Raw genomic sequence first — 26,775 nt, forward strand, 5'->3', positions numbered from 1 at the left:
GTTTTTGCGATGCAAGAAAATATCATGAAGATGTCATTCATTGCTTTGACAGTTGGGTATGCTCATGAGGATTCCGCTAACAGCTTGCTGGCACGCATGGAGGGCCGTCATAGTGCCAAATGAGACTCTTGGAACAGTGTCTTCCCTGTGGAGTGCTGATGGCTAGTCAAGTCTTCATGCACTCTGGCAGCGTCATCTGCCAGAATCCTTGCTCCTTTGGTGTGAACGACAACTCTTTCCAGTGTCTTGAGCGGGCAGTTTCTTTGAATAGCGTACCAAGGCCAATGACATTTGATGCTGGCGTATCTAGTGGCTTTCTTTGAAGTGTTATCACTGTGCCATATCACGGGCAGTGTTGCAGCCAGTCTTCCCATGCAACAGCAGTATGTTAAGTGCATTTGGAGTCTTCAGACCGCCTTCCACCACTGTTTTCAAATCTATACTGCATTCATTTCCTGCCTTCCTATCCAGTATTTCCTTTGACGTCTTGTTCTTTCTATACTGCACATCGTTTTCTAGCTGTCTGTCTTGGTCTTTCAAGATCCCACTTTTGATGGCATGTAGATGGAGATATGTTTATTGGTTGCATGCTTGGCACTGGGAGGCAGCTGTGTCCTTGGTAAGGCTTCCTCTCTCATTCCTGCTCACCATCATCTTGGCTCTTATGTCGACTATGCAGTGTCAATTCTGTCAATTCGTCTTCCTTGATAGCCATCAGGCTCTTACTGCAAAACCTGCTCCAAAGTGATTTTTAAGGCAAAAGCTTTACTATTCCCTTCCGTAGCTTGTTCAGCTTGTGTTTCGTATGGCCTTGAACCGAGGAGCGGATGTGGTGGCAGTATTCCCGAATTCATTCACCAAAATTTTGAGCAACCGTTCGTCATACAGCATTGTGGGTAGTGTCATAGCATTTCTCTTGCAATATAGATCACATGCTTCAGTCAAGTTGGAGGCTAGCTTGTGACAGGGGTTCGGACCAGTGACATATGCATCTTCAGCTGCATGCTTTCTGAGACTTGCGACACACCGATGACATATGCACCTTCAGTTGCATGCTTTAAGGCGCAATTGAGGTGTCCACTGAGATGCTGAGAGCTACTGCATCCTTTCCTTTCCTCAAAACGTAAGCAGACTTAAGTGCCCTAAGAACTTTTTTCCCCACTGCAAAATCTGCTTCAAAACCTTCATGGCCGTTTCCACCACTGTGCCTACAAAATATCTGCATATAATGGCCAAGTGGGAAGGTTTCTCTTTTGCATTTGCACTGGCAACTGAAACAAATTGTACATAATGTATAAATTGAATGCTAGGTTTTTTGCAGTTTCCAATGTCTCTGTAGCCCCTGAAATGTTGACAGTTCCATTATGGTCTCCACATTGTTACAGCATGTCTGTGCTCACTGAAGCTGGCTGGTCTAATTCAGCAGTTTTTAACAGTTATATTTCTTTCTTTTTCACTTTCATTTATTTGCTGAAGCAGTGTTATGTTCCCTTCTTCATCATTGGTTCAAGCCTAGAAGTGCAGAGCGATACCATTGCTGAAGCCACCTGCAAGCAGTGAGCAAGGAAAAATGGAATAGAATTGTTGTATTCTAGTGGCCCTGATCTCAATCACCTGGCTTGCTGTGGTGCATTATTAACGCATTTATCGTCTGAATGTTAGGAAATCCTTTCAGATGGATCAGATATTTTTCATAAGCAGGACTTGCAGGCATGTCGTGTCGAATGAATTCCCTGCATTATTGTAGTCTCGATTTCTACCTTACCTTTTAAATTTGTCACCCTGAAGGGAGGCATGATAACTGATCTACATATTGCAGTGATTGCATGAACATGGTTCCCTTTCTAGGACATTCAGGTACATTCCATGTCTCACCCTTCAGGCCAGTGTTGTTTTCCTTGTAATCACCTGTCCCATGTGTCATGCCTGGGCTGCACTTACTTATTTCAGAGCATTTATTTTGTCAAGAGGGGTGTCATAAAAGCAGCAGAAGTATTTGACAAAGCTTTTTTTTTTTTTTCTGGCAGGTTAAGCTCATCTACATTTCTTTTAAGGTAAGCTTACTTTCCCCACTGAGAAAAACCTGTCTGCCTCTCGTGTCTCTCTCTCTCTGTGTGCATGCATGCCTGTGTATGTGTGCGAGAGAGAGAGAGAGAGATAACACTTGATGGTACCCATAAAAGATGGTGTCCTCTTGCAACCTAGCAGGTGATGGCTAAATTAATCAGTGGTCGCGCAAGGTTGCTCGTGAAGAACAACCTGGATCGCACAAATTCCACTGGTGGCAGCACTTACCATCCCAGGGCAGTGGAACTCCTCTTAACTGCTGCACCACTATGCCAGGAGTGGTACGAGGACTACCGGGGATCTACAAATGTTAAGTAGAGAAAGACCAATTCCGCACATATGGGCATTAACCCATTAACTCTATCCCATCACACCCTTAAGGCAGAGCTTAAGTGTCCTCTCCACTTTTTAACGCATCTGTTTTTTCAGATTGTGATCCTCTAGGAATTTTCAAAGCTGTAAGTTGGAGCATTATGGTATTTTTGCAGGCAGTACAGTTGGGATAAAAGTTGCGGCTAATAGAGCTACCATAGATGCAGGGGTCTGTTTCTGTACCTGGACTCACTGTGGTCAAATCATCAACAAAAATATCTTCACCTACCGAAATATTAATTGGCTGTGTGAAGAACTTATTGATTTGCTTTCTGCCTGCACCTTTCCACACGGCCAGCTTTACTTGCTTGTCTGGTTATGGCAGAAATGTTGTATGCTTGTTTGTAACATGATAGCGTTAAAAGCCCCATTGTCCAGAAAATCTGGTGTTGGCATTGCTGGCGAACAATCACGAGTACGATTCTGGCAAGTGGTGCCCATAGAGCAACCTAGGAGGCAACCTGCCCACCGTGGCAGGTGGCTGTTAGATTAATGATTGGCTGCTTGGGAAAAGCACCTGCCATTGCAGAGCAGTGGCGCGTCGCTTAACCATTGCACCACTGTGCCAGGAGGGGTATGAGGACTCCCAGGGATCTGTGTGAAAAGTAGACGACCTGCATATATGGGAATTAACCCATTAACGCAATCGCATCATACCCCTGAGGCCGAGCTTAAGTGTCCCCTTTAATTTTTTTATTCAGTAGTCGAAATCATTTCTATTATTTTTTAAATTGGAAGAGATTAGTAAAAAATACAATAAAAGATCTGTTTAAGTACAAGAATGTCAAAAGTTGCAGTGATGATTTTTTTTTTTACAGCTCATCATTTTTATGTATATGTGTGTGTGTGCTGAGAGTACTACTGAGAACAGGAAGCGCATATTATGGCCTCATGCACCTTGTTATAACGCTGAAACATTTTATTCGTGGCACCAAACTCGCCAAAGTCAGACATGCAGACTGGCTGACTTTACTTTTTTTTTATGTGTGAGTGATCTACCCGCTGCTCACTTTGTTGTTTTCTTCAAGTTCAGCCATAATTTTTTCAGCATCCACATAAGCAGATGGTGGGAAAAGCTCAGTCTGTCGGCTAGCCATGTAACTGAAAGGCAAAAGAAGCATGTTAGTGTCAGTAAAGTCCGGGCATATTTTATTTTATTGATTAGTGCTTACTTTAACAGGCCATTGACAAAGTCTTCAAGGTAGAAAGCTTTCCTTTTAGTGATGGCCATTTTCTTCAGCACTTCAGGCAGCTTTACTGGAGAAAAAAAAAATCAAGTGTTATTAAAGGTCAAAAACATACCTTGGCTCCTTGACTGCAAATATGTTGCATACAAGGCACATTTTGTGAGGGTTTGAGTAAACTTGGACTAAGAGTCAAACATTGCAGAAAGGCAGCATGGGAAACCACTTTCTCATGTCTATCATTTTTGACAGTGCTGACAAAATCTTTGATGATTTCACGAGGTGCAACGGAAACGATTAAGGAACCAAGTACTATATGGCTGTGGTCCCCATTTTTCTGCGATCCTGCGAAAAATATTGGATTTGAGCACTTTTCGCGGAATTTTGTGTTAGCAGCCACATTTTTTATTTTGATGATGATAGATTTTTATGGTGCAAGGGCATCTACGGCCAAAGAGTGCCATGGCACAAGGTATTTCATTTTATAATATTTCGTTTATAGACACCTTACAATTGATAGAATGATGGCAGTGTTATTTATTCATCTGAACTCTCTTGATACATAGAGTCTGGTAGAGAACAAAGTTCTGGAGCTTATGCCTGGACTTGATTCCTCCCCATCTCAAGTGCGTCAAGTGCTTGTATGGTAAGAGTCATGACAGTCGCGCTTGTCAGAAGCAACATTACCGTAGTTACACGAAAACAGAGCGAGTTTTTTCCTCAAATCTGCTTCAGAAAGCACCTGGCGTTATGTCTGAACCAAACTATGATTATACACAGTGCGTTTTTGTTTGTTTGTTTCGCTGTTCTTTGAGATACCCACAGCGAACTCACCTACCAGGCTTGTGAGCTGCGAGACAATGCCAACATTTCGACGACCTTGGGTCATCGAGGCAAATGCGCGGCAGGTACTGACGAGAGAAAGCTCCTACGAAAGTACAATGAAGGCGGCGTGGGCCGTCGAGAAAGAAGAGAATGGAGGGCAAAAGCCATGAAGAGTTGTCAAGGGAAAAATGGGGCAAACAGTCACAGAGCTGTGCAGCACAAAACATGAAGCAGCGAGGCAACAAAAAGCGGTACGGTAGCTGCTGCTGATGCTGTGCAAAAGGCCGCTAGCGTGAAAGTGCGGGCGGCTTCCTGCGGAATATTGCAGATTTTTTTTTTTCTCAATTCACGGAGCTTAAAATTTTCCAGTGCAGGAAATTAGGGGCCTAGGCCTTACATGGCTGTGATATCACCCTCAAGCTTGGCTTCAAGCTTTTTAAGGTGCTGCTGTGCTTGTACTTTCTCTTTGTAGTCCCTGCATTGCTTGCACTGTAATGATTTCATCAGACGTCATGACACGTAGATGTTTTCCTTGCTCAGATTTGTCATAAATAAAAATGTTTTCTATTGTACATGGAAGTTCAACTCCTGGTTGGCAAGGTGTCTTGACATTTGGAATGTAGATGCCCACAATATCACATGCTTTTGGGCCCATACTTTTGTCAGCTAGTCATCATGAAAGCAACTTTGCTTTTAATTACGTTTGCTGTGCTTGCGAACTTGTGCAAGTGATCTGCACAGAAGTCGCTGTACATAAGTAGAGTTCTGGCAGTTTTCACAGTATGTAACGTAAGTGGTTACAACAAACTTTTTTAAGAGCAGATAACGTAGTTTTCTGCAAGCCGTACTTCCCGAGAAATGGAAGCAGAGGCTGTTATTCAAGCGAGCATGTATGTATACTCCTCACATGTGGTGCATGAGAACCACTTGTAAGCTAACAATCAGACCACCAGACTACTTCCATGTAAGGTGACCAAACGTCCCGATTTAGGCGGGACAGTCCCGCTTTTGCAGCCATGGTCCCGGTGTCTCACCGAGGTACTTGTGGGACGGCGTTTTGTTCCACTTTGGCTTTAACGAAGCATTGGTTGATAAATAGCTCTCAGGATCGCCTCCTTTTAAACATGGCCGGTGCGAGTAACGCGAGCGAGTTTATTTTTACCTTTTTTCTGCTTTACAAATCGTATGTTTTCGGAACGGCCTAGAAAGGTACCTTGTCTCCATCACTAGCGCCTTTATCCGCTCTATCCATCACAGTACGGCAGCACCACCTGACTAAGGTGGTACTGCCCTAACCTGACCGTGGCCTCCCCAAACTCGCGTCTGCTTTCATGGCTGGCTGAATACTGGATAGGCTGGACAAGGCTCGCTTCCGTGAGGGCTCGGAGGCTCGCGTTGTCCGCGAGCTGTGCCGCGTTCGCCGATGCTCGTTGCGATATGCTTGCGGCCTATAGGGCGCTGCGCATGCTACTATACACTGTGGCCGCAGGGCAGTGCGCGCACCCGTGAGCGAACCTTGGTGAGCCTCTGTGCATTCCTCGAACAGATGGGCTTGACGTCCCGTTTATTCTCCGCCAGGTAGTTGCACGCAGTGACCGAACGCTCCGCGAGTCCTATCTTGGACGATTAACAACTGGACGCCCTACTCCAGTTGTAGTCAACATTGTAGTCAACATTGCTCCGTCATGAACTAACCACGCGCACAACCAGTACACATTTCTTTTGGTGTAAATAGTTTGTGTATATTACCTCTCCCCCTATCCCCTCTTCCTGTCCCCTCACCTCTTTCATTTCATTTCTCCATTCTGCCTGCTATCTTTTACTTCCGCTGCCCCAGCTCAGGTGCTTCAGTATCTGCCAGTGGTTAGGGCGCTCGGCTACTGATCAGGAGTTCCCGGGTTCGAACCCGACCGCAAAAATCTTTTCCTTCCTTTTTATTATTATTTAAATAAAAACCATTACTACTACTTTGGCATTTGAGGCGGAGACGCTACCACTCCGCCACGACGGCTCAAGGTTTAACCGTGAATAAAGGCGCATGTAGTGAATGCGCGTCTTTCATATATTAACTCTTCGAACTAGATATCGCCGCGCTTACGCTACGCATATCCTGGCTGTCGATAGACAAGTGTCCGTCTCTCGTCAAGTCCTTTTTCGAAGACCCATGTGGAGAGCTCTGGCTCTATTTTCTGCATTGTCAAGCTGCTATGTTTGAAGCTATATACTGTACTCCAAATTTTAGTTAAAGACAGCTGTGGAAGTCTACAGCGCCTTAAGCCAGCTGCAGACCAAAGTGCAAAAAAGATTTGAGCAATCATATTTCTGCTGCCAAGTGTGCGCTCAAGGGCAACAGAGCTCGAAGAACAGCTAGGGACAAGTTCGAAGAGAAGAGGTTGTGAGTACTGTGGTGAAGTTTTATGCAACTTGAGCGTCATACCTCGACCGATGGTGCCAGCAGTTTGATGAAGTCAGAAGCCTTCTATGGGTCTCGCTTGGGTCATCCCCATTAGAAAAACTAAAGTGGCTTTTGAGTGTTTGGAATAAAAATGTATGATTGAATGGTCACTTCGTACTACCCCCCCCCCGTCCCACTTTGGGTTCCATAGAATATGGTCACATTACTTCCATGTGACAAACACATGAAAGGCCCTTGCAGTTCTGCTGACTGATTATGTCATAACTTTTTGTCTAGCAAAGCTTTAAGGAGACAATGAGGACGAATTTAAGTTCGCCTCTATCCATAGGGTACTGTGTTCTAATCGTAAAGAGACCACTTTCACCAAAAATGGAGTTTTTACATTCTAGAAAAGACAAAATGAAATAGAGGTGTCGCCACCATTGGCTGGTTTCACAAGTCGAATGTGTGTGTCGACAAATTTTTTTGCATGGATCCAAGAGGCGATGTTACACTGCCACTCACTTCAAAACAGTGGCAATCCATCCTTGTCGGTAAGCATCTCATGAGTTCAAATTGACTGGTGAAAAGATCTTTAACCCTTTGCAGTCACTAGTAAGGGGCACCCCCTCACGACATAACACGGTAGTTCTGGTCTGCTGTCGAGCACCGCCCAACAAGCCTTTTCATGGTTGAATTAAGCACGTTTCCTTCATTACACATGGTGCACCATCTCTTAAGCCGAATGCTGTCCAAATATCATTGTAGGGTTCGGGGACATAAACAAACACCAAAAATAACTTTCCATAAGTTCTTGTAGAGTTTCTTATTTTGCGGTGGTCAAAACTAGCATAGTAGTTTCAGGCCGGAATTACTGCAAAGTGGGATAAGTTTCGGGCTGCACGGGGGAAAGCTAATTTGTGCAGTGATAAATGAGTCTTCTTGGCCATCAAAATACCTAAAAAACGAATAATTAATTTTTACACAGAACAATAATTGCTTCACATTGTCCCAAGTGTCCCTTTAAAGGGAAGTGACCTTGACTTTTCCGAAGAGGTTTTATATGTGCATCTAGATCAAAATCATGAATCTCACGGCCTCGTTGTTGGATTGGTCTGAACTTTGTAGCATTATTACGCCTGTCCACAGCTGCGGCTGGGTGCAGTGTGTCTTGATGTGCAAATATATATTCTTGTTATTCCAAAGGAAGGCCATGGACACAAAAAACCTGCTCCCACTAATAAAATGTGGTGTGCACTCTCACCAAAGAGCCGCAAGAGGTGATATGCTCCATACAACAATGCCGGAGACGATGGATTCTCTTCTAACAATTCACTCGACATTATCGTGCAGTCAAACTTGCTGTCAGTCATGCTCCAGGCACCTTCAGATGTGCTGACAGGTAGTGATGATGAACAGGCACTCTCAACAGAACAGGTACTTGTGGTTTGCCTTCTTTTTCTACCTGTGAACAGGGCGATAGGCATTGTGTATACAGGCACAGTGAATGCTTAAACTGAATTCGCAAGATGAGTTGAATCGAGGACAGCTATCACCAAAGAACAAGACACTCATGCTTTCTTCCAGACTATATAACTGTCCTGTGCTCGGCTGTGAGTGGTTTGTTCCGAGAATATGCAATCTGTATTAAATAACCAAAATGTCACTATTTCCCAATCTCCCCTAGGTTTTCAAGGATGCAATGTACTTCAAGGCGTAGCGCAGTGTCAATGGTTCGAAACAGTATTCTCCTGTTCACTTGCTTGAGTTCATAAAGTTTCTCAGTATTGCCTAGAGGTAAAGCAGGTGGTGCTGCAATTCATCCACTATGAAGAGGTGCACAAATGTGGGAAGATGAGGTTTCATATTTGGCTTGGCTATGTTGGAGGCATGAAATGTGGATTTGGCCATAGCAAGAGGACTCCTCTCGTGCCAAACCTTGAAGAAATGCTGTGAAAGTTTCCATACCAGCCTAACACCTGTGCTAAATTTACTGAAGAAGTGAAAAGCGCACTATTAAAATAATTTCGTCCATGCGCATCACGGTGCTGGGTGGCGCGCCTGCCAATTCAGAAGCAGAATCCACTGTTTCTGGCCCCAACACTAACCAGGCCGAATGAGAAACTGCGTCTTCCCATCCCGTCAGTCCCGTGTTGGATGAAGTGCTCTTTAAAAAACTTGCATAGATAGTGGTGCCAGCTTTCCCTCTAGGTAATATTGAGAAACTCTATGGTTTGAAGTGGCCTCAGTTAAGCCTAACTAACACAGCTCAGACCGTATGCTATGCACTGCTTAGGAACTCCAACTATGAAATTTGCACTTCTTGTGACTGGTAGCTCTCTACCTGTGCTCAAAAAAAAAAAAATCAAAATATTGTCACTCTTTGGTAGCCAATTTTTCAGTTTTGTATAATTGAAACCCAGTTTTTTGAAACCTCGTTTTATGACTTCAGGAATGTGGCAAACAAATTCTTATTTCCCACTATTTAATATATTTACAACCTTCATTTTACAAACGTGTTACTCACCTAATACTGTTTTACAATCCTTTTCCTAAGAAAGACCGTGAAAAAAGAGGCGAAAAAATCCACCACAAACATAGCCTCATGCGCATATTGCACTCAAGCCAAATGGCCAATATATTTTCTATAAAATAAACGTAGCTTTCGCAAGATATCCATATTTTTCAATTTAAGGGTAGACGTGGGTCTTGATATGAAACTTTTTATTCTTAGCGATATATATATCGCTAAGAATAAAAAGTTTCATTTATTACTATAGTAATAAAATTGAGTGTGCATATGTGATTCCTCTTCCTGTTTTCAAAAATATAATCAGTTGCAGTATATATCAATTAGTTTCCATAATATAAAAAAATAAGCCTAACTAGCCAAATTCATACTGGTCATTAAGACACTTTCTTTCAACATTTTTTGGTTTCGATTGAAATGGAGCCATAGCCAAAAAACTGGCATCCGGAGCTATGCTAATTATGTTGTTCTTGAGGTACATCATCAAATAAAAATGTTCAATTATATCCAAGCATCATAATTATAAAGTATAGTTAGGTGACATTATGGTTCACAAAGTTTGCCATGTATGACTCAGGCAAAAAAAGAAAAAGTAGCATATAGCTCCACAATTTAGTTCTTTCTGAATCCAACGGTACAAGATTAATCGAAATTACACCGTAAGAACATCATAAAAACTTCCGTAAGGCCAGTCACGTTAGCAAAAAGCACGCAGCTGAGAAAATTGCATTTGAAGTGCATGCGCCAACCATTCAGAGGTCGTAGTGGCCTGAAAAAACAGCGTAATGCGGACGCTGCAAAAAGATTTCACAGCAGTGAGCAATACCACGATGTGGGGAAGGCACCCAGTTTTCAAACAAAGCCAAGGTGGCAGCCATCGGGGACTTGGTCATGATAAGCAATGGGCTCGAAGTTCTGCCACATTTCGCTCTGAAATCGCCATTTCCGCACTTTGTGGGTGCGAAATAAAATTTTTTAGTACTTGAAGGTCGAACTAGGCCTTGAAAAATTTAGGCAGGTACTTTAGAGTGTATAGATGCCGAATATGTCATTTTGCAAAATCGAAATTTCAGCATTTATCGTTTCAAGACCCGCATCTCCCATTAATTAAAGTTTCAGTAGTCTCCGCGGGGCTTCATAAGGTTTGTATAATATAGTATGCGAGGTTCAATTGCCCAAAAGCTGCATGTAAGCTATAAGAACACTGTGGGGTCCAGATTAATTTCAACACCAGCACTCTTTCACATGCACTGACATCACACAGCACGTGGGTGTTCTTGCATGCCACTTTCATCGAAATGCCATAAAATTTGAGTTTCAACTGGATTTAATATCAAACAAAAGATGGTGGCCTTATCCCCACACTTCAGTTAATTGCCTCATGGCGTTATCTGCAGCAAAATGTTTTTCCACTACTAACTCAAGCCTACTTTTAACAAAATCTGACTGTCACATGGCATTTGTTTGTCGTACCCTTAAGCTTGCAGTATGCATACAACCAACTGAATTCACACGAAGCAGATTTTCATGGTGTACTTATTGCACATTATATGCTAGTCTTGAAAGCACTAACTGTAGGGACCGTTTGTTTTGTGTGGTGGTGAAACACCACAAAGGCACACAAACATAGAAGAGAATAAAGGATGCAACACAGCGCTTACTAACAAATGATGTTAATTTGGCATGCCACTCGTATAAGTACACACGAGCAAACCCGGAAAGCAGTAAACAAAGAAATCAAGTGCAAGCCGACCATGAAATACCCACAACACGCATAGACTACTCTGCAAGTAAAAAACTTAAGTGGAAATAAAAAAATTCTTTCTTCGAGATAGAACCGGACAGAGCGCTCACGTAACTCTTACTGAGTTTCTTGATTTTTGTGGCCTCAGTAATCTCTCTAGTAAGGTGGTCTTTATTTTTTGCTATAACTTGTCACTTTGCAAACGCCTGCATGCAATGGTGGTCACGACAATGGACACCTAGGTTCCTGCAATGCTCCCCCGCAGGCTCAGTGAGCATTGCTGGTTATAGCAAAAAATAAAGACCAGCTCAATAAAGACAATCAAAGCCACAGAAATTGAGAAGCTCAGTGAGAGATGCACCAGTGGTCTGTATCTATCTAAAAAAAAATGTCTGCTTTTTATTTTACTCACAAGGGCTCTGAAACGGCTTCTGAAGAGAGTACATAAACTCACTCAATTACTACATTCTCACGTCATGAACACCTGAGGCAAACAATACAACTCCACACACAGCAGAGAACCAACAATTGCGTACAAAAGTTGGAGAGTCTTTTCTGGCGACATTTTCATGCTCGCACCGTGCTCCATTACACGCTCCCGCGTAACTCTGCTCAAAGATGGCTGTTGGTTAGATTCTTTCAGTCGCCACGCAGCTACCATGGTTGCAGCCAGTCAGCAGCGTCACTCCGGTAGGTCCGGAAGTTCACTATACCCCCGGGGAATTCCCGCATGCATCGGCGGAGGAGCGCTGACCTTTGAGCGTGCACAAAGTGATGAGAGAAGAGGGAATAGCATGATGGCGCTGAAATTCAAATTCTTACTACAGGCAACTCGGCTTCTACGAAACGCGTGAAAAATATTCTTGCTGGAGGATATTTGTGAAGAGGCGTCCTTTAACATTCCGGGAATACCACACCATTTTTAAGAGCTCCTTTCAGAGCCCCTTCAAGTTTTCTGCTTGCGTGCACGGTATTCAGTGCACATGGGTACTTCATGGTCGGTTTGTGCTTGCATGACTTCTTTGTTTTGCCGCCGCAGTGGCTCAGTGGTTATGGTGCCAGGCTACTGACCCGAAAGACGTGGGTTCGATCCGGGCCGGCGGTCGAATTTCGATGGAAGCGAAATTCTAAAGGCCCGTGTAATGTGTGATGTCAGTGCATGTTAAAGGTCCTCGGGTGGTCGAAATTATACCGGAGACCTCCACTACTGCACTTCTTCCTTCACTTCTTTCACACCCACCTTTATCCAATCCCTTATGGCGCGTTTTTTTTTCATCATTATTTTATTTTCAGGTGTCCCCCAATATATGAGACAGATACCGGCCATTTCTTTCCCCAAAAACCAATTTTCCAGTTGCCCTTCCCGTACAGCCTGGTTCTCCCTTACAGCCTGTGTCCATCAACATATGTGAGACAATTACTGCGCCATCTCCTTTCCTTAAAAACGAATTTTCCAATTTCTTTGTTTTCTGTTTCTTTTTTAAATTTGCCTGTGTTTACCTACACATGTGGCATGTTAGATGAACATTCTCTTCTGTCTGCATGCCTTTGCACTGTTTCACCACCATGTGAGTCGTGCAGCATATAGCTTGGCAAAGTTTTTGCAGTGGTTGGTGCATTTTCATGTTATTGCCCATTTCTCTCTTGGCTAGGAAACGAACAGAGCAGCATATACTAAGAGATCAGCCAGCCCATCAGTATACCATGTAGTCTAGGCTTAGAGCAAGTCAAGCTAGTATTGAATTGTCGCTTTTATTTACAGCAACAATGTCACCTGGTCGTGAAATTTTTCACATGAAAATTTGGTCATTTTTGTATCTGCAGCGCACGGTATTTGTCACAACACTATCTTTGCCGAATGGCGACCGGCAAAACCATTTTAAAAATTGGGCAGCAGTGAGTTTTTGCACAGTGAAAGAGAGCTGTGCAACCACACAGGTTTTGCAAACTAGGCTTGCAAGCTTGATTAATGTTTCGTTTCGCTTGGAGAAAATTAGTGATCAGTGCAAGCACCAACAGTGCACCAGCTGCAGTGCCTGACTCATTTTTTGAGAACGACCTGGTGGACAGCACTGTAGGTACGAAGAAATTGGTAAAAATATTCAGCAAAATAATTCATCTTTTTCGAACGACAAAACAATGGAGAAACAGAAAAAATGTAGAGAGACATCATTCCTGCTCTTTAAACAATGAAACCAACCAAATTGGCACTCTTTGTGAATGGTCTAAATCATTAATACGCCACATAAAAAAAAAGAAAGCAATATTTACAGTGCTATCGCAAATAGCCATGCAGTGTGTCAAACTGACAAGTTTTCTTCTCAAGAGCTTTGTATTCTTCAAATATTCCCTCTCAAATGCTTTGCGCTTTCTTACCGACTGCTGCCACTTCCAAAGGCACACGGTCTCTGTTACTACTGTTCTCTGAAGGCTTTTCAGGAGACTTGGCATGTAGGGTACACAGCTTACTCAGGCACAGAGGCTTTTCTGGTGGACTTGCTGTAATTTCAATCAAAGCAAACCAAACTAAAAACACATGGATAACTGACCCAACTCGATGCAATATATGCAAAAGCTCACCAAATATTACACAGTATACATGCTGTAAAACAATGCGTGCAACAAAGGTGCTGTTGCTCTCGGTAAAAGCTCAATGTAGTGGCAAATCGGTGATGGCAATAACGGAGAAATTACCAGTCCTGTCAAGATGAGTATTGTTGTCATGTTCTAGCTATTATCACACAGTTTATAATTTATTGCAGAGAATTACACATTGTACTTGCTGCAAAATTTTATTCTGCATGCGATTTGATGCATATATTTGCATTGTAAAACAAGCGTCTTAAGTTGCCCAGAAGGAAACTAAATTCAGTCCGGAGCACTGCTCATTTCTCGGCTGGACATCAGTGACTCGGAGCACTCTTGTTTCATACAAAAATAAAGCAACATTACTGTCCCAGTTGGAGACCTTCTTTGCTCCAGAATTACATACTGCAGTTACATATACTTTCGGCTGAACTTCAGAAATGGGTCGTCCATCTGGGATCCAGCTAAAATAATAACCTGAAAGCTATGCAGAACCGGTCATCCCATTTCATTCTTTCCAACTATCACTGTACTACTATAGTAGAATACAACTTAAGAAAGAGCACTTGGTAACAACGGGCCATGGTTCGCCAGGACCTGTACTACTCTGCTTACCAACAGCAACAGTAGACGAAATCAACACTAATATTTCACTACGTCAAACAAGCCAGAAGCACCACAGTTCTTGGGTTTGCAATTTAGTCTTATGATAAGCTTCTTATTTAGGTCACAAGAAAAGCTTTAACAATGGGCTACTTTTCAGTCGTGGAGGAATTCTTTGTAGAGTTCATGAATGTGGACGGAGCTTCACTGCAGGTTTATGTTGTGTCCGACTGCAATAACTAATATGAAATCCATTCTTAATCACCCCTCGCTCACAATACACAAAACTTATCTCACTTCACACTCTTTCACAAAATTTATTATTATGACGAAAGTAGAAGGCGCCGACCAAAAGAAAAGATGGGATGACGTTTCGGCTCCCCCCACGGGAGCCTTGTTCACAATTCATAAGGCTGGCTCCATTCATACCATGCCTTGAGCCTTGACCATGCTCACTAACTACACATCTCACCAAAACGCTGTTCATTACTCTTATTCATTCCTACCAAAAACATGCCAAGAGATGAACCACCTGCCTGCTGCATTAGTCACCACTAATAACAGTTTCATAGCTCACTTCCAGCTTGTCTTATCCTAGCCCTACTTTACAGCTCGGTTCATTATTATTTATTTAGTGCTTATTTTGAATTTAAGCCCATTCTCTTCTTATTTTTATTATATATCTACATATATTCAATTAATACATGTTCTTCTATTGCATGTATTCTGGATTAAAAAGTTGCCACGACCAGCTGGAATATCGAACTGGAAATCATGCCCTTCCAGGTGGAAAGCATTAATTCCCAGATGGACTGACATGTGTTTCCAGCTGGAAAATGGCATTTCCAGCTGGATTAATAATTGTGTCCAGCTGGAATGATCTTTCCTTTCAGCTGGAAAATTTATACTTCCAGTTAGCTCCAGCTGGAAAATCTCCAGCTGGAAAAGCACCTCTCCAGCTCGAATGGGTACCCCTGACAAGCGTCTGCCATGTCTCCATTTTCATCATGCATTCTTCTACTGAATTCATATTAGTAATGTGATTTGTATTTGTAACTGTGGGGCTCAACTGACCAGAACGCTCCCCCTGTGGAGGAAGGGAACCCTTGGGATCAGAAGTGTCCTGCAGGCATTTGGTGGGTGAGCACTCTGCCGTGGATGCCATGTCTGATGCTGTGTTCAGAGGGCTCGCTTCACTTTGACTGTTCAGTTCATTTGCTTCATTCCCAGCTGCCATGCTGAAAACAGGTCACAAAACTGTGGTAAGATTATATACATGCAGGTTATCACATAAGCGACCAGCAATAGCACTGGGAAAGACAAGAAAAACAACATTTTGTATAGAGGCAAGTACCATTTTTTGTGGCCTTAATCTCAATTTCCTCACCGGCAAATCCTGATAGCACGACAAAAGGTTGTCACCAACTGGTGCTGATGTTTCTCCTCGTTATACAATAATGACTTAGGCAGGGTGTGACAAAATGTTACTCGTAGTCCATCCATTGCCTCTTTGCATAGAGCAAACCTGTTTAAGATGAAGAATATTTAAGAATGTTAAAGAAAGGCAATCAAAAACACTTGTCACTGGAGGATTACAAAAACTTTCACTTTTCAGATAACTGTTGAGTGCATTGCAAAACAGCAAAGAACTATTGGTGCTACCTCTTTTGATAAAGCGTACCCGCATGTAAACAACTCCTCAAAAAAGAAAGAAAAAAAGCCAGAGTAGTGTTTCAGTATTGAAAATGTCTCAGTGCTTTCCCTCTTCACCTGTTAGTACACCATACCACCTAATTTGATACAAAATTGGTGTTATTTCTTACTTGAACTTATTGGTCTCTAAAAATGTTGCAATACTATTCATTTTGACACAAAACGCCAAGCTTCTCTCTTCAAGATATACTCGTGCAGCTCTTAAAAAGGGTACTAAGCTACTGTATCAATTCCTTCACATCCATCACCAGTTCATTAGTCTGAGACCTGCTATGTGCAGCGGCAAGCTGACTCTAGTAGGCTGGTGGCCTTTCTAGTGAGACAGCAATTCTAGCAACATATAGGCCTGAAGCACCTACGAAAATGCATCCTATAGGTTTCAGCATTAAACTGCTAGTGTTATTACTTCAGCACTTTTAAAATATAACCAAAGATTTCACTAGAAATTGAGTCAGTCGTGTAGTATATGTTAAATGTAATTGTAACAGAGTACAAGTACCTTTAGGCTTAAAGGGAAGGTGAAATGGTTTTTTGATAATTCGAAGTTATTCAAGAATTCGAATCTATGAAGCCTCCAGGTAAAGCATGCAAAGCAGTTTTGCGCTAGCACCAAAAATGGTGACGTAATCACCGATTAAAACCGCAACGATGTACAGGCTTCATCTCACTGCTTTGGAGTTGCTAGGTGACATCATTGTTGCCCCAATTTCAGATGTCCGCTGCCTTCATCTACATGCTGCACTGTGTCTTCCGATGCCACCAAGCAATGCTCCATGAGCTTCACTTTCGACAGAATTTCTTTTCTACTTCAAATCAACTGTTTCTGCGCTGAAAATTTAGCGCCGTCATTCGTGACGTCATCATTACAGCCTCTGCCTGTAGCTGTGCACTGCACAGAAGCCTGAATGCCGACACCTCTTTAGTTGGCAATTACGTCATCATTTCAGATACCAGCACAAAAATATTTCGCACGCTTTACCTGCAATTTTCACATATTTGGCCCGTTTAAACTCATTGAATTCTAAAACCTCTTCGGTTGCCCTTTAAAGAAAATGCTTTTGCATTTGTCTGCGACTATGGGGTCCTTTGTACTTATACATACTAGGACAGTTATATGTGATGCTGAGACAGCTCACATGCTATTAGTGTCAATCATTCTTTGCAACAAAAGATTCCAGTGACATGCAGCACCTAAGACGGCACATCTCCAAGTACAAAGCAAAAGGTACATGCATCACAGATTGTCGCGGCAGTAACTACCAGAGATGCTCTCGGCAAATATAAATTCTACTACATTTAACTTGTAGAAATGAGTGCAGAAGGTTAGTGACATGCCTTGCTTCCACTTGAGAGAGATCGACAGGTGGCTGTCGCAGAAAGGTGCATCTAGCAGGCTTCGTAGTTTTCGCAGTTAGTTCTGCTGCGTAGTGCTTTAAATATTCGTCCAGAATGTCAACTACATCCGGTGAGCATGGCAATTGGATGAGCTGGAATAGCACAAAGGGAAGAACAGGTCATGAACAGCTAAGTCCGACTGTGCATATGTTAACAACGTAAAAAAGAAAGTGTCTTCAACTACACACGCACTGTTGAATCGTATCAGCTATATCCTTTGGTAAAATTTAGTGTTGATGAAAAGCATATACCTCCTTCAAGAGAATAACACTGGCTGTCAGTCATGCACACATTTATGCTCCATAATATTGTATATATGCTTAATTATGATATTAGCCAATGGTTGCACTTCAGTGAACAATGGCTACAACAGCATGAATTTATAGTTGTCCACAGTATTCGAATCTTTATCACAACACTGAGGACAGCAAATAAAAAAGCTTGAGCCTGCTGTAGTCAGGGCAAGGGACCGAACATGCTTGAAAGTGCCCGTGGTGTTTAGTTTCTTTATCCTTAAGCTATTTATTGAAAAATGATGTGCACCAGGTCGAGGATAGACCAAAACCAATGGTGTAAGTGAAGATTGAGGAGTGAATGAAATGATTGGACTCCGACTGCTAGTATCTATAGGTATTGGCTATTGCAGAGGCTCAGTGCACCATGCAGTGCACTTTATCAGTTGTGATACCAACAAAAATTGACTGACAACTACTAGTCAGTGATGCTAAATTTGAGCGCAGCTCTTCACATACGCAGATTATGCTAGGGACAGAAGGGTATTGTGCTTATCTAATTGCCACCCTTGGGTATTTTCCCTTGGCAGCCAACTTCTGGTTGTGCATTCCTCCACTCTCGCCGTGGCAAGCCGTGTTTTGCTCTGCCACGGTTGTCAGGTGGTGTGTTACGCTGACTATGATGACTACGCCGACGACTAAGATGTGGAATCCAGGCATGGGCACCTCAGAGCTGCGCTCTGAAAGTAGCAAGCTTCAATTTGTGCTTGCTTCTGCAGACTTTGCTGTGCGTAATGTAAGAAATCCAATTTTTCTATATTAAATGTGCTTGGGCATTTGGATAAGAACAAAAACTGGTCGAGAAAGAAGAAAAGAAGATTTAACTTCTGCAAGTACTTAATGTTGCATGTGTAAAGTCATAAATTTACAACAAATTTTTCCCAAGGGAAATTGAACAAAAAGTCTGTTTGGACACCCGGAAGTTCGACATGACAAGACTGTCCCATACTATACACTGTGTGTACGTGTCAAAGATCTATTAACAGCCTCAAAAGTAGGCTTCACAAAGTAGCCTTATAAGATAGCAGTTAGGAGCAAGATGGCATTAAAAAGTATAATCAGTAAACCTTTGCATTAATGTCAGCCAGGCTTTCAGACACTAATAATTTGGTTTGATTTATTCAGTGACATTCTATCAATTGTTCCTGATATGTATAGTCTTTGTTGCAACATGGTGACACCTACCTTGTACCCGTTACTCAATAATTTTGCACTCCCTCTTTCCAGTCCAGAAACGGCGGTAGTCAAGTTAGCAGTTGCATTAGGGAGCACATTCCTGCTGTAAATGTAATCACACCAGTAGCTTGTGAAGTTCTTCTGACGAACTTAAGAATTTCTATGCTGAAAGTTTCCTTTGAAGAGCTTTGTTCCTTAAACCATCACCTCTCTGTACCACTCTAGGAGTGACAGCTCCCCTGATATTCAGTTGACATTTACTATGAGGCTTTCAATTTGTATTAACATCTATCTTTTGCAGGGTGCCCATGAAAATGCGGCAAAGGTTTCTACGCTGTTCGGCATACCCAACAAGTCCACTTATGTTCTCAAGGGGGCCGACTGTACTTCACTTTGAAGCATCTTTTTAAAAAGGTGCTGGTCATTGTCGAACCTTCTTTTCCTCTTTGATGCTGTAGTAGTCATTCTCCAGTATGGTTTGCAGAACTTTGGGAATCCTAACGTTGAATTTTGCAGCAATTTCTTCCAGCTCATCATTGCTGCATTCTTCATCAGAGAAATCGTCTTGCTCCTGCAGGGTGATAAGACTGATATTAACATTGACAAACCTAATAGTGTCGCGTTTGTATGTTGTTACTTCTCCAATTTTTCACACCATTTTTCTTATGTTAGTCATGAACAAACTGGCCCAGCAATATATCTTATCCACAAGCCTATTTGAACTAGGGAATGGATATGAACTCTGTCTGAATTTGTACACTGCTGGCTGCAGTCATCAAATAACTGAAATACTTTGACATTCAAGCTTTGATGCATTGTGATGACAAAAACTATCAGCTGGGATTTATCATAGAAAAAAAGTCAACCTGCAAATAATAGGCTTTTTTTTTTTCTCACATATGGGGTCACAGTGCAGGCATAGCAACTCAAAGTAGCTGCTGTTGCTTTGGATGGTGTAGAAAAAAAGATAAAACCTATAGCATGTGAGCAGAAATATTGCTGGGGTGGCCAGGTATGTATGCTATTTCCTGTTTTTTTTTTCAACTTTCTTTTTTGTCCTTAGAAGAATGCATGCTGCGTAATTTTGCACCTGTTTACTACTAGCTTTCCATTTCCATGTGTATGTGTTTAATTATATGTGGTTGCAAGAAGCAGTGCAAATCAAAAGCCCAGAGCCACAGGCAGTGATGCAGCAGCACACTAACAAAACCAAACCTTGCTATAATGACACGGTTTATAATGAATTAATGGATATAATGAAGGAATAGCCACTCCCTTTGGAAGCTGCCATAGATAGCTCATGTATTTGGCATTTGTTAATACAATGTAAAATTAGTTTACAATGGGGTATAAGGGATATAAAGACCTCCAATAAATATAAATGACCTCTAATAAGCCTCTGAGAATGTCACTTTGTAAGGATGCCGGTACAAGTCTGCAGTGAAGCTAAGCCCACATTAAGACTGCTGAATAGAGTTTCTGCATGGCAAAAAGTAGACCATAGTTAAATCTTTTCTTGTTACTTAAACAAGAAGCTAATCGTAAGAATGAACATTGATGAATACATGCAATATAACACATCACGTCCGACATGCAGCAAACGCAACTCGACAGTTGTGGTGCCACAGTGTTGAATGAAAGCTTACGAGTTTTCTCTTTTACCAAAGACGATATCCGAATGGATCAGGCTTCCACGTGACATGGTCTGCTTGACAAATCGCGAGTCTTTCATATCTGCTGTCATGTTTTTTTACAAGTGTACTGTGTGTGTTCATCATTTTATGCCTTCTCTTCTTTTTGGGAATGCAGCGCGTTTGTTTATGCTCATTCCGTGCTCACTTCTTTCTTTGCTTTGTTGCATTGCAATGTACCGCATCCCTGTACCACTCCTGCCTTAGCCACCAATAGGCGGCTGGTAGTATTGAATAAAATAAATAAGCTCAATTATTTTGGTGCCACTGGCTTGTTTATTATAGTAAGCATTTAAAGACTGACCTTTCTCACTGTCGTGATTGATCAGCAGAGTAATACAGGACACCGCAGACCGTGGTCCACTGTTAGCAACTGCTGTTTCTTCCTTTTTATATGTCGAATTGAAATCACAGTGCATATAATCTGCTTTGTGAAGCACTGCACTGCGAAATACTTTGCCCGGAAAATTTGTCAGCTTCAGAGCGTTATTTGACATTGGTGTGTCCTTCACTGGAAATTGACATGGAGGGCTGCCCCATGCTGTGAATAATTCGCTAAAGGTGCCATGGTCACTGCGACAACCTCCTCGCTACACGCTGCTTACTCTGAGCAGTCTGCTTCTCTAGCTGGTTCCATGTGCTGTTGAGCTTCCGTTGTTGCAGCATATATGAGCTCATATATATGGTTAAACCTGTGTGAAACTGTGTGAATCAGATATGTTTTATATTCGGTTCACACTCATATTCGAGAATTTCCGAGTATTCAAAAATTCTCGAACATTCACCAGCAGTGGTATACCGCGCCGACGTTCAGAAATTTGACCACGGCAAAAAAACAATATCTGGGAAAATTATCCGACCGTCGAGTTTAAAGTGCCAGCAAAACAATATACATATGCATGCGCCCTGTGGATTTCCCATGTTCGAACCCGACCGCGGCGGCGGAGTTTTTATGGAGGTAAAACGCAAAGGCGCCTGCGTGGCTGTGCGATGTCGGTGCACGTTAAATATCCCCAGGTGGTCGAAATTATTCCGGAGACCTCCACTACGGCACCTCTTCTTTCACTCCCTCCTTTATCCCTTCCCTTACGGCGCGGTTCAGGTGCCCGCCGATATGTGAGACAGAAACTGCGTCATTTCCCTAAAAAACCCGACCGCGGCCGAAACGCTAAGGCGCCTGTGTGCTATGTGATGTTGAAAATTTTTAAATTGTTTTTTGGGGAAAGGAAATGGTGCAGTATCCGTCCCACATGTCGGTACGTGGACACCTGAACCGCGCCGTAAGCGAAGGGATAAAGAATTAATTGGTTTTTGGTGGAAAGGAAATGGCGCAGTATCTGTCTCATATATCGTTGGACACCTGAACCGCGCCGTAAGGGAAGGGATAAAGGAGGGAGTGAAAGAAGAGAGGAACAAATAGGTCCGTAGTGGAGGGCTCCGGAATAATTTCGACCACCTGGGGATCTTTAACGTGCACTGACATCGCACAGCACACGGGCGCCTTAGCGTTTTTCCTCCATAAAAACGCAGCCGCCGCGGTCGGGTTCGAACCCGGGAACTCCGGATCAGTAGTCGAGCGCCCTAACCACTGAGCCACCGCGGCGGGGGGGGATAAAGAAGGGAGAGAAAAAAAGGTGCCCTAGTGGAGGGCTCCGGAATAATTTCGACCGCCTGGGGATCTTTAACGTGCACTGACATCGCACAGCACATGGGCGCCAGCACATGGGTATCAGCGAGTGTCGGGAATCGAACAATTGTGTAATCTTTAATCAACATCTTCACCACACATCAGCGAAACAAGCAGCAACACTGCGCTAAAGGCTTTCGCCTCACAACACTTTAATTAGGTCAACAAAGTGCCCCCCCCCTGATTTTTTTTAAAGCGAAAGCTTTACTACTCTTCTCCGTAGCTCCTTCGCCGTGTGCGCGCGTTCGACCTTGAACCAGGTGACAACTATGACGTCACTCAGCCGCTGCCGAAACCGAGCGCTCGCTTCTGTTTTTATAGGCCGTCGGCGTTCATTGTGCTTTATGGAGCTGACAGCATTCTAGACGAGCCGCCGCGGTGGCTGAGTGGTTACGGCGCTCGGCTGCCGGCCCGAAAGACGCGGGTTCGATCCTGGCCGCGGCGGTCGAATTTCGATGGAGGCGAAATTCTAGAGGTCCGTGTACTGTGCGATGTCAGTGCACGTTAAAGGACCCCAGGTAATCGGATTTTCCGGAGCCTTTCACTACGGCGTCTCTCATAGCCTGAGTCGCTTTGGGACGTTAAACCCCCCATAAACCAAACCAAACATTCTAGACTCGATGATTTTGAGGAAAGGAATGATTGCTACAGTTTAGAATTCTGGTCTGCAGACGCGGTACGTGCGTATCATATCGCGGAAACGGGACATACATGTGTTAGTGGCCCTTCAGTTCGCTTGTCTGGAGGAGAAAAGTTTTTTGAAAGAGCGACTGAAAACCGCGTGTTAATCTTTTCCTGCTCATCGGTCAATATATGTGGCGTGCGATTACTCTGGGTTTGTTTTGGTTTTTGTGATATATATATATATATATATATATATATATATATATATATATATATATATATATATATATATATATATATATATATATATATATATATATATATATATATATATATATATATATATATATATATATATATATATATATATATATATTCTTGTAGTTGCGAATAAGCGCTGTGTCCCCTCTGTGTCGTTGTTTGGGAGCGCCTGGGTTTTTCATAATGAATAAAGGGGATCCTGCTGTACATTACAAGCTGACTTAACAGAAACTGCAGTAGTCAGCACAGGCGAGAGAATGTGATTCAGGTGGTTCCTAACAATGACATCTGCTGGTTAGATTTAAAAAGCACGAAGCCAGAAAAACCTGTAACACCGTCGAAGCTTTTGATCGGTGACTTCCCCTTTCGAATCTCACACTAATTATATTTATATTCCCGTTCCATAATGCAAGCAGATACAAATATAATTTCGCTTTTTTATCCTTCCGAATAACCTCTCTTTGGTCTCCTGCTCCTTGTTCCTTCTCGGAAATTCGCTTATTATGCCGAAACACCACAACACGAGGAGAACGCACCAGCATAGCGGTGTTGCAGCGGCGAAAAAATGCAAAACTATAATGAATGTATGACGATGTGGTAGCTGTTTTTTTTCTTTTTTTTATTGAAGATGTGTGAATGGAACTGATTACATGCTCGCGCTGTGCTGCTGAGTCGCTGTTTCAAACCTTCTAATATGACGCTTAATGGGGCACACTGTTCGCTTCTGTTTTTAGTGTGCCATTTTTGTTTGTATGCTTCTAATAATTCTCTCTTTTTTTTTCTGCCCCGCCGCGGTGGCTCAGTGGTTAGGGCGCTCGACTACTGATCCGGAGTTCCCGGGTTCGAACCCGACCGCGGCGGCTGCGTTTTTATGGAGGAAAAACGCTAAGGCGCCCGTGTGCTGTGCGATGTCAGTGCACGTTAAAGATCCCCAGGTGGTCGAAATTATTCCGGAGCCCTCCACTACGGACCTATTTGTTCCTCTCTTCTTTCACTCCCTCCTTTATCCCTTCCCTTACGGCGCGGTTCAGGTGTCCAACGATATATGAGACAGATACTGCGCCATTTTCTTTCCACCAAAAACCAATTATTATTATTTTTTTTTCTCGTATGGGATCAGTCAGGTTGGCGGCCTACCTTGCAGACGACCAGGCACTACACGTTATCTTTCCTTTCACTATTTTGCAGAGACCCATCGTTCATCTTAAACGGCTTCACTGAATGATCGCGCGGTGCTCGTGGGTAAAAAAATTGGATGAGGTTTGAATTGCGAAAGCTTCGTTTTGTCTCATTCTGACGTTCTCCTAAACTCAAAGCGGTCTCTTGCGTAGTTGGAGTCATTCCGGGACCTGGCACGACTTCTAGCCGCATCTTTGTTACAACGTTTCTCGAGTCGTGCGGAGCGTTCTTCTGGCGTCTCTTGAGCGCGTTCTCTCCTGCTCGCTTCGGTCTGTCATTCCAGATCAGGTGTCTCCAAATTCGCGTCAGCATTGAGAGCATGCATGATACTTGTAGATGCACCCAGATCAAGAGATGTTGAACGCACTCGCCTATCTGCATAATATGCACGCCGTTTAGCTAAACGTTGTTCCCGCTCTTCATCCGCTTCTTCCGCACGCCGCCGCTTCTTAGCTGCAGCACATCGTTGCAGCTTCACCTTATACACATCATCCGACATACCGTGGAGGATTCGCTGGGATGACTGCGACGAGACGAATTGGGGGGCCACTTTTCTACAGCTGGCATGACGTCACGTACAGCGAGCGCCCCTCGCGGCAGCAGCGCGCAGCTGCAGCATAGAGGATTCGCTGGAACGATCGCGACGAGCCGAGTTGGGGCCCCGCTTTTCCACAGCTGGTATGACGTCACACATAGGTCACGCTAAAGGTCAATGGTGGATTCTCCGGGACGACGGCAGAGAGCGGAAACCTCGAGCAGTATTGCTTTCGCAATAAAAACGTCGAGAATGCTGGCGTACCATTGATTAGTTCAGTTTTGAAGGAAAACAAGTGATTGCATTAAAGCAGCTTGTCTCAGACTGGTTGACGAAATGGTACCCAGAATTCTGTTAAGGCGTATGGGTACTTAGGCGGGGTTTTTTCCCCGGGGTATGGAGAGGGGTGGTGGGTGTGTTGGCGAAGGGGGGGGGAGGCTTGGAAAAAGATTTCGCTGCGGGGAAACGCTAAGGCACCCGTGTGCTGTGCGATGTCAGTGCACGTTAAAGATCCCCAGGTGGTCGAAACTATTCCGGAGCCCTCCACTACGGCCACGGTGCAAGTATTCTTACACCGTGACTACGGCACATATTTCTTCCTTTCTTCTTTCACTCCCTACCTTATCCCTTCCCATACGGCGCGTTTCAGGTGTCCAACGATATATGAGACAGATACTGCGCCATATCCTTTCCCCAAAAGCCAATTATTATTATTAAAGGTGGCCTAGCTTTACTAGCCTCGTAGAGCCAATACATTTGACCCGGTTCAAGTGGAGGAGTGGTGCGTCAGCCACGTGACTCGCCGCAGCTGCAGCCGCGCGCCACCTTTTACCAGCTGCGTCCACGTGGCTAACCACGTGACTCGCCATTCGCTTGAAAGGGAGACGGCGCCGGTCTCGCGTGCACATCACTGCCGCCTCGCAGTTTCTCGCTATGGATGAAGCGAGTCGGCCGGGACAGTCTACGCCGTCGGGACGGTTTCGTAGACGACGGACTGGGTCTGATCATCCGGCTGACGTTGCCAGTCATGCTAAGTACTTAGCTAGAGGTAGGGAAGCTAAACGTGCCAAGCTAGCGGCGGAGACCGACGAAGAACGGGAGTGTCGACTGGCTCAGCGGCAGTTGAAGGATGCCGAAAGGCGGCAGCGAAGAGATTTGGAGGCAGCCGCTGCTGCCTCTGCCACGACTTCGGCGATGGACGAAGAGGTTGAGTCTAACCTGGGTTAGCAACACAGCATAACAACGCGTAACAATGCTTTCGCTTGCATAACCGGGCTTAACCGAGCTAAGCAGCAGGCATTCTTTTTTAAGAAAATGTCGCATTGCGTCGCTTCTTTCAGTGTCCGAGGCGATAGCGCCGGAGCTTCTTCACACGCGGCGTAGCACATGAGGAAACACACAAACAGCGAACATCACGCGACGAGCGCGGAATTTCGGAGCGCCGGACGAACGGAGGTATCACGCGGACGGAATCGGGGGAAGCGCGCATCGGTTTTAAAGCCTTACAAAGCAAACAAATTGCTTCACAACGCACGGCGTGTGTAGCTCGGCTGGCTGACTGATAAGCGTAACCGATAACCAATGCTCCGAAAACGAAACTACGCGGCCAGACTCTATCGGCCTATTGCCAGGGGCCTGCCGGTCGTCAAAACATCCGGCGTTGTGTGCATGTCACAGGCCCGCCGGAAACAATGTAACATGCAGTTCGGATCTGGGGACAAATATTTGGGCGATCGGAATTTGTCCAGCAGGTCATACCGCGACACGGCACCACTTCGGGAGCCCGTCCGAATTGACCGATGCCAGCCCCTGGGCGTCCAAACCTTCCCTGGTCCGAATAAACGAGTTCCCGAGGCCACCGGCGTTTGGCGGGACTCTGGCGGCAGTCCGGATTATCCGAATTAACGGGAGCTGA

General features: G+C 43.8%; 1 protein-coding gene across 1 annotated transcript in view; it reads right to left on the reverse strand.

Moving 5' to 3' along the window:
- Positions 1-3,434: 3,434 nt before the first annotated feature.
- The window catches only part of LOC144128295 (MSL complex subunit 3-like), a 40,235-nt gene continuing 16,894 nt past the window's right edge, over positions 3,435-26,775 (reverse strand). Inside the window, exons 2-9 of the mRNA XM_077661604.1 lie at positions 19,317-19,454; positions 17,355-17,506; positions 15,694-15,831; positions 15,381-15,544; positions 13,494-13,616; positions 8,108-8,308; positions 3,612-3,696; positions 3,435-3,540 (exon numbers count right to left, since the gene is read on the reverse strand). Coding sequence (XP_077517730.1) covers positions 3,435-3,540; positions 3,612-3,696; positions 8,108-8,308; positions 13,494-13,616; positions 15,381-15,544; positions 15,694-15,831; positions 17,355-17,506; positions 19,317-19,454 — 1,107 coding nt within the window. The remainder of the gene's footprint in view (positions 3,541-3,611; positions 3,697-8,107; positions 8,309-13,493; positions 13,617-15,380; positions 15,545-15,693; positions 15,832-17,354; positions 17,507-19,316; positions 19,455-26,775) is intronic.

This window comes from Amblyomma americanum, chromosome 4 (genome assembly GCF_052857255.1).
Source record: "Amblyomma americanum isolate KBUSLIRL-KWMA chromosome 4, ASM5285725v1, whole genome shotgun sequence".
In the NCBI taxonomy this organism is placed as follows: Eukaryota; Metazoa; Arthropoda; class Arachnida; order Ixodida; family Ixodidae; genus Amblyomma; species Amblyomma americanum.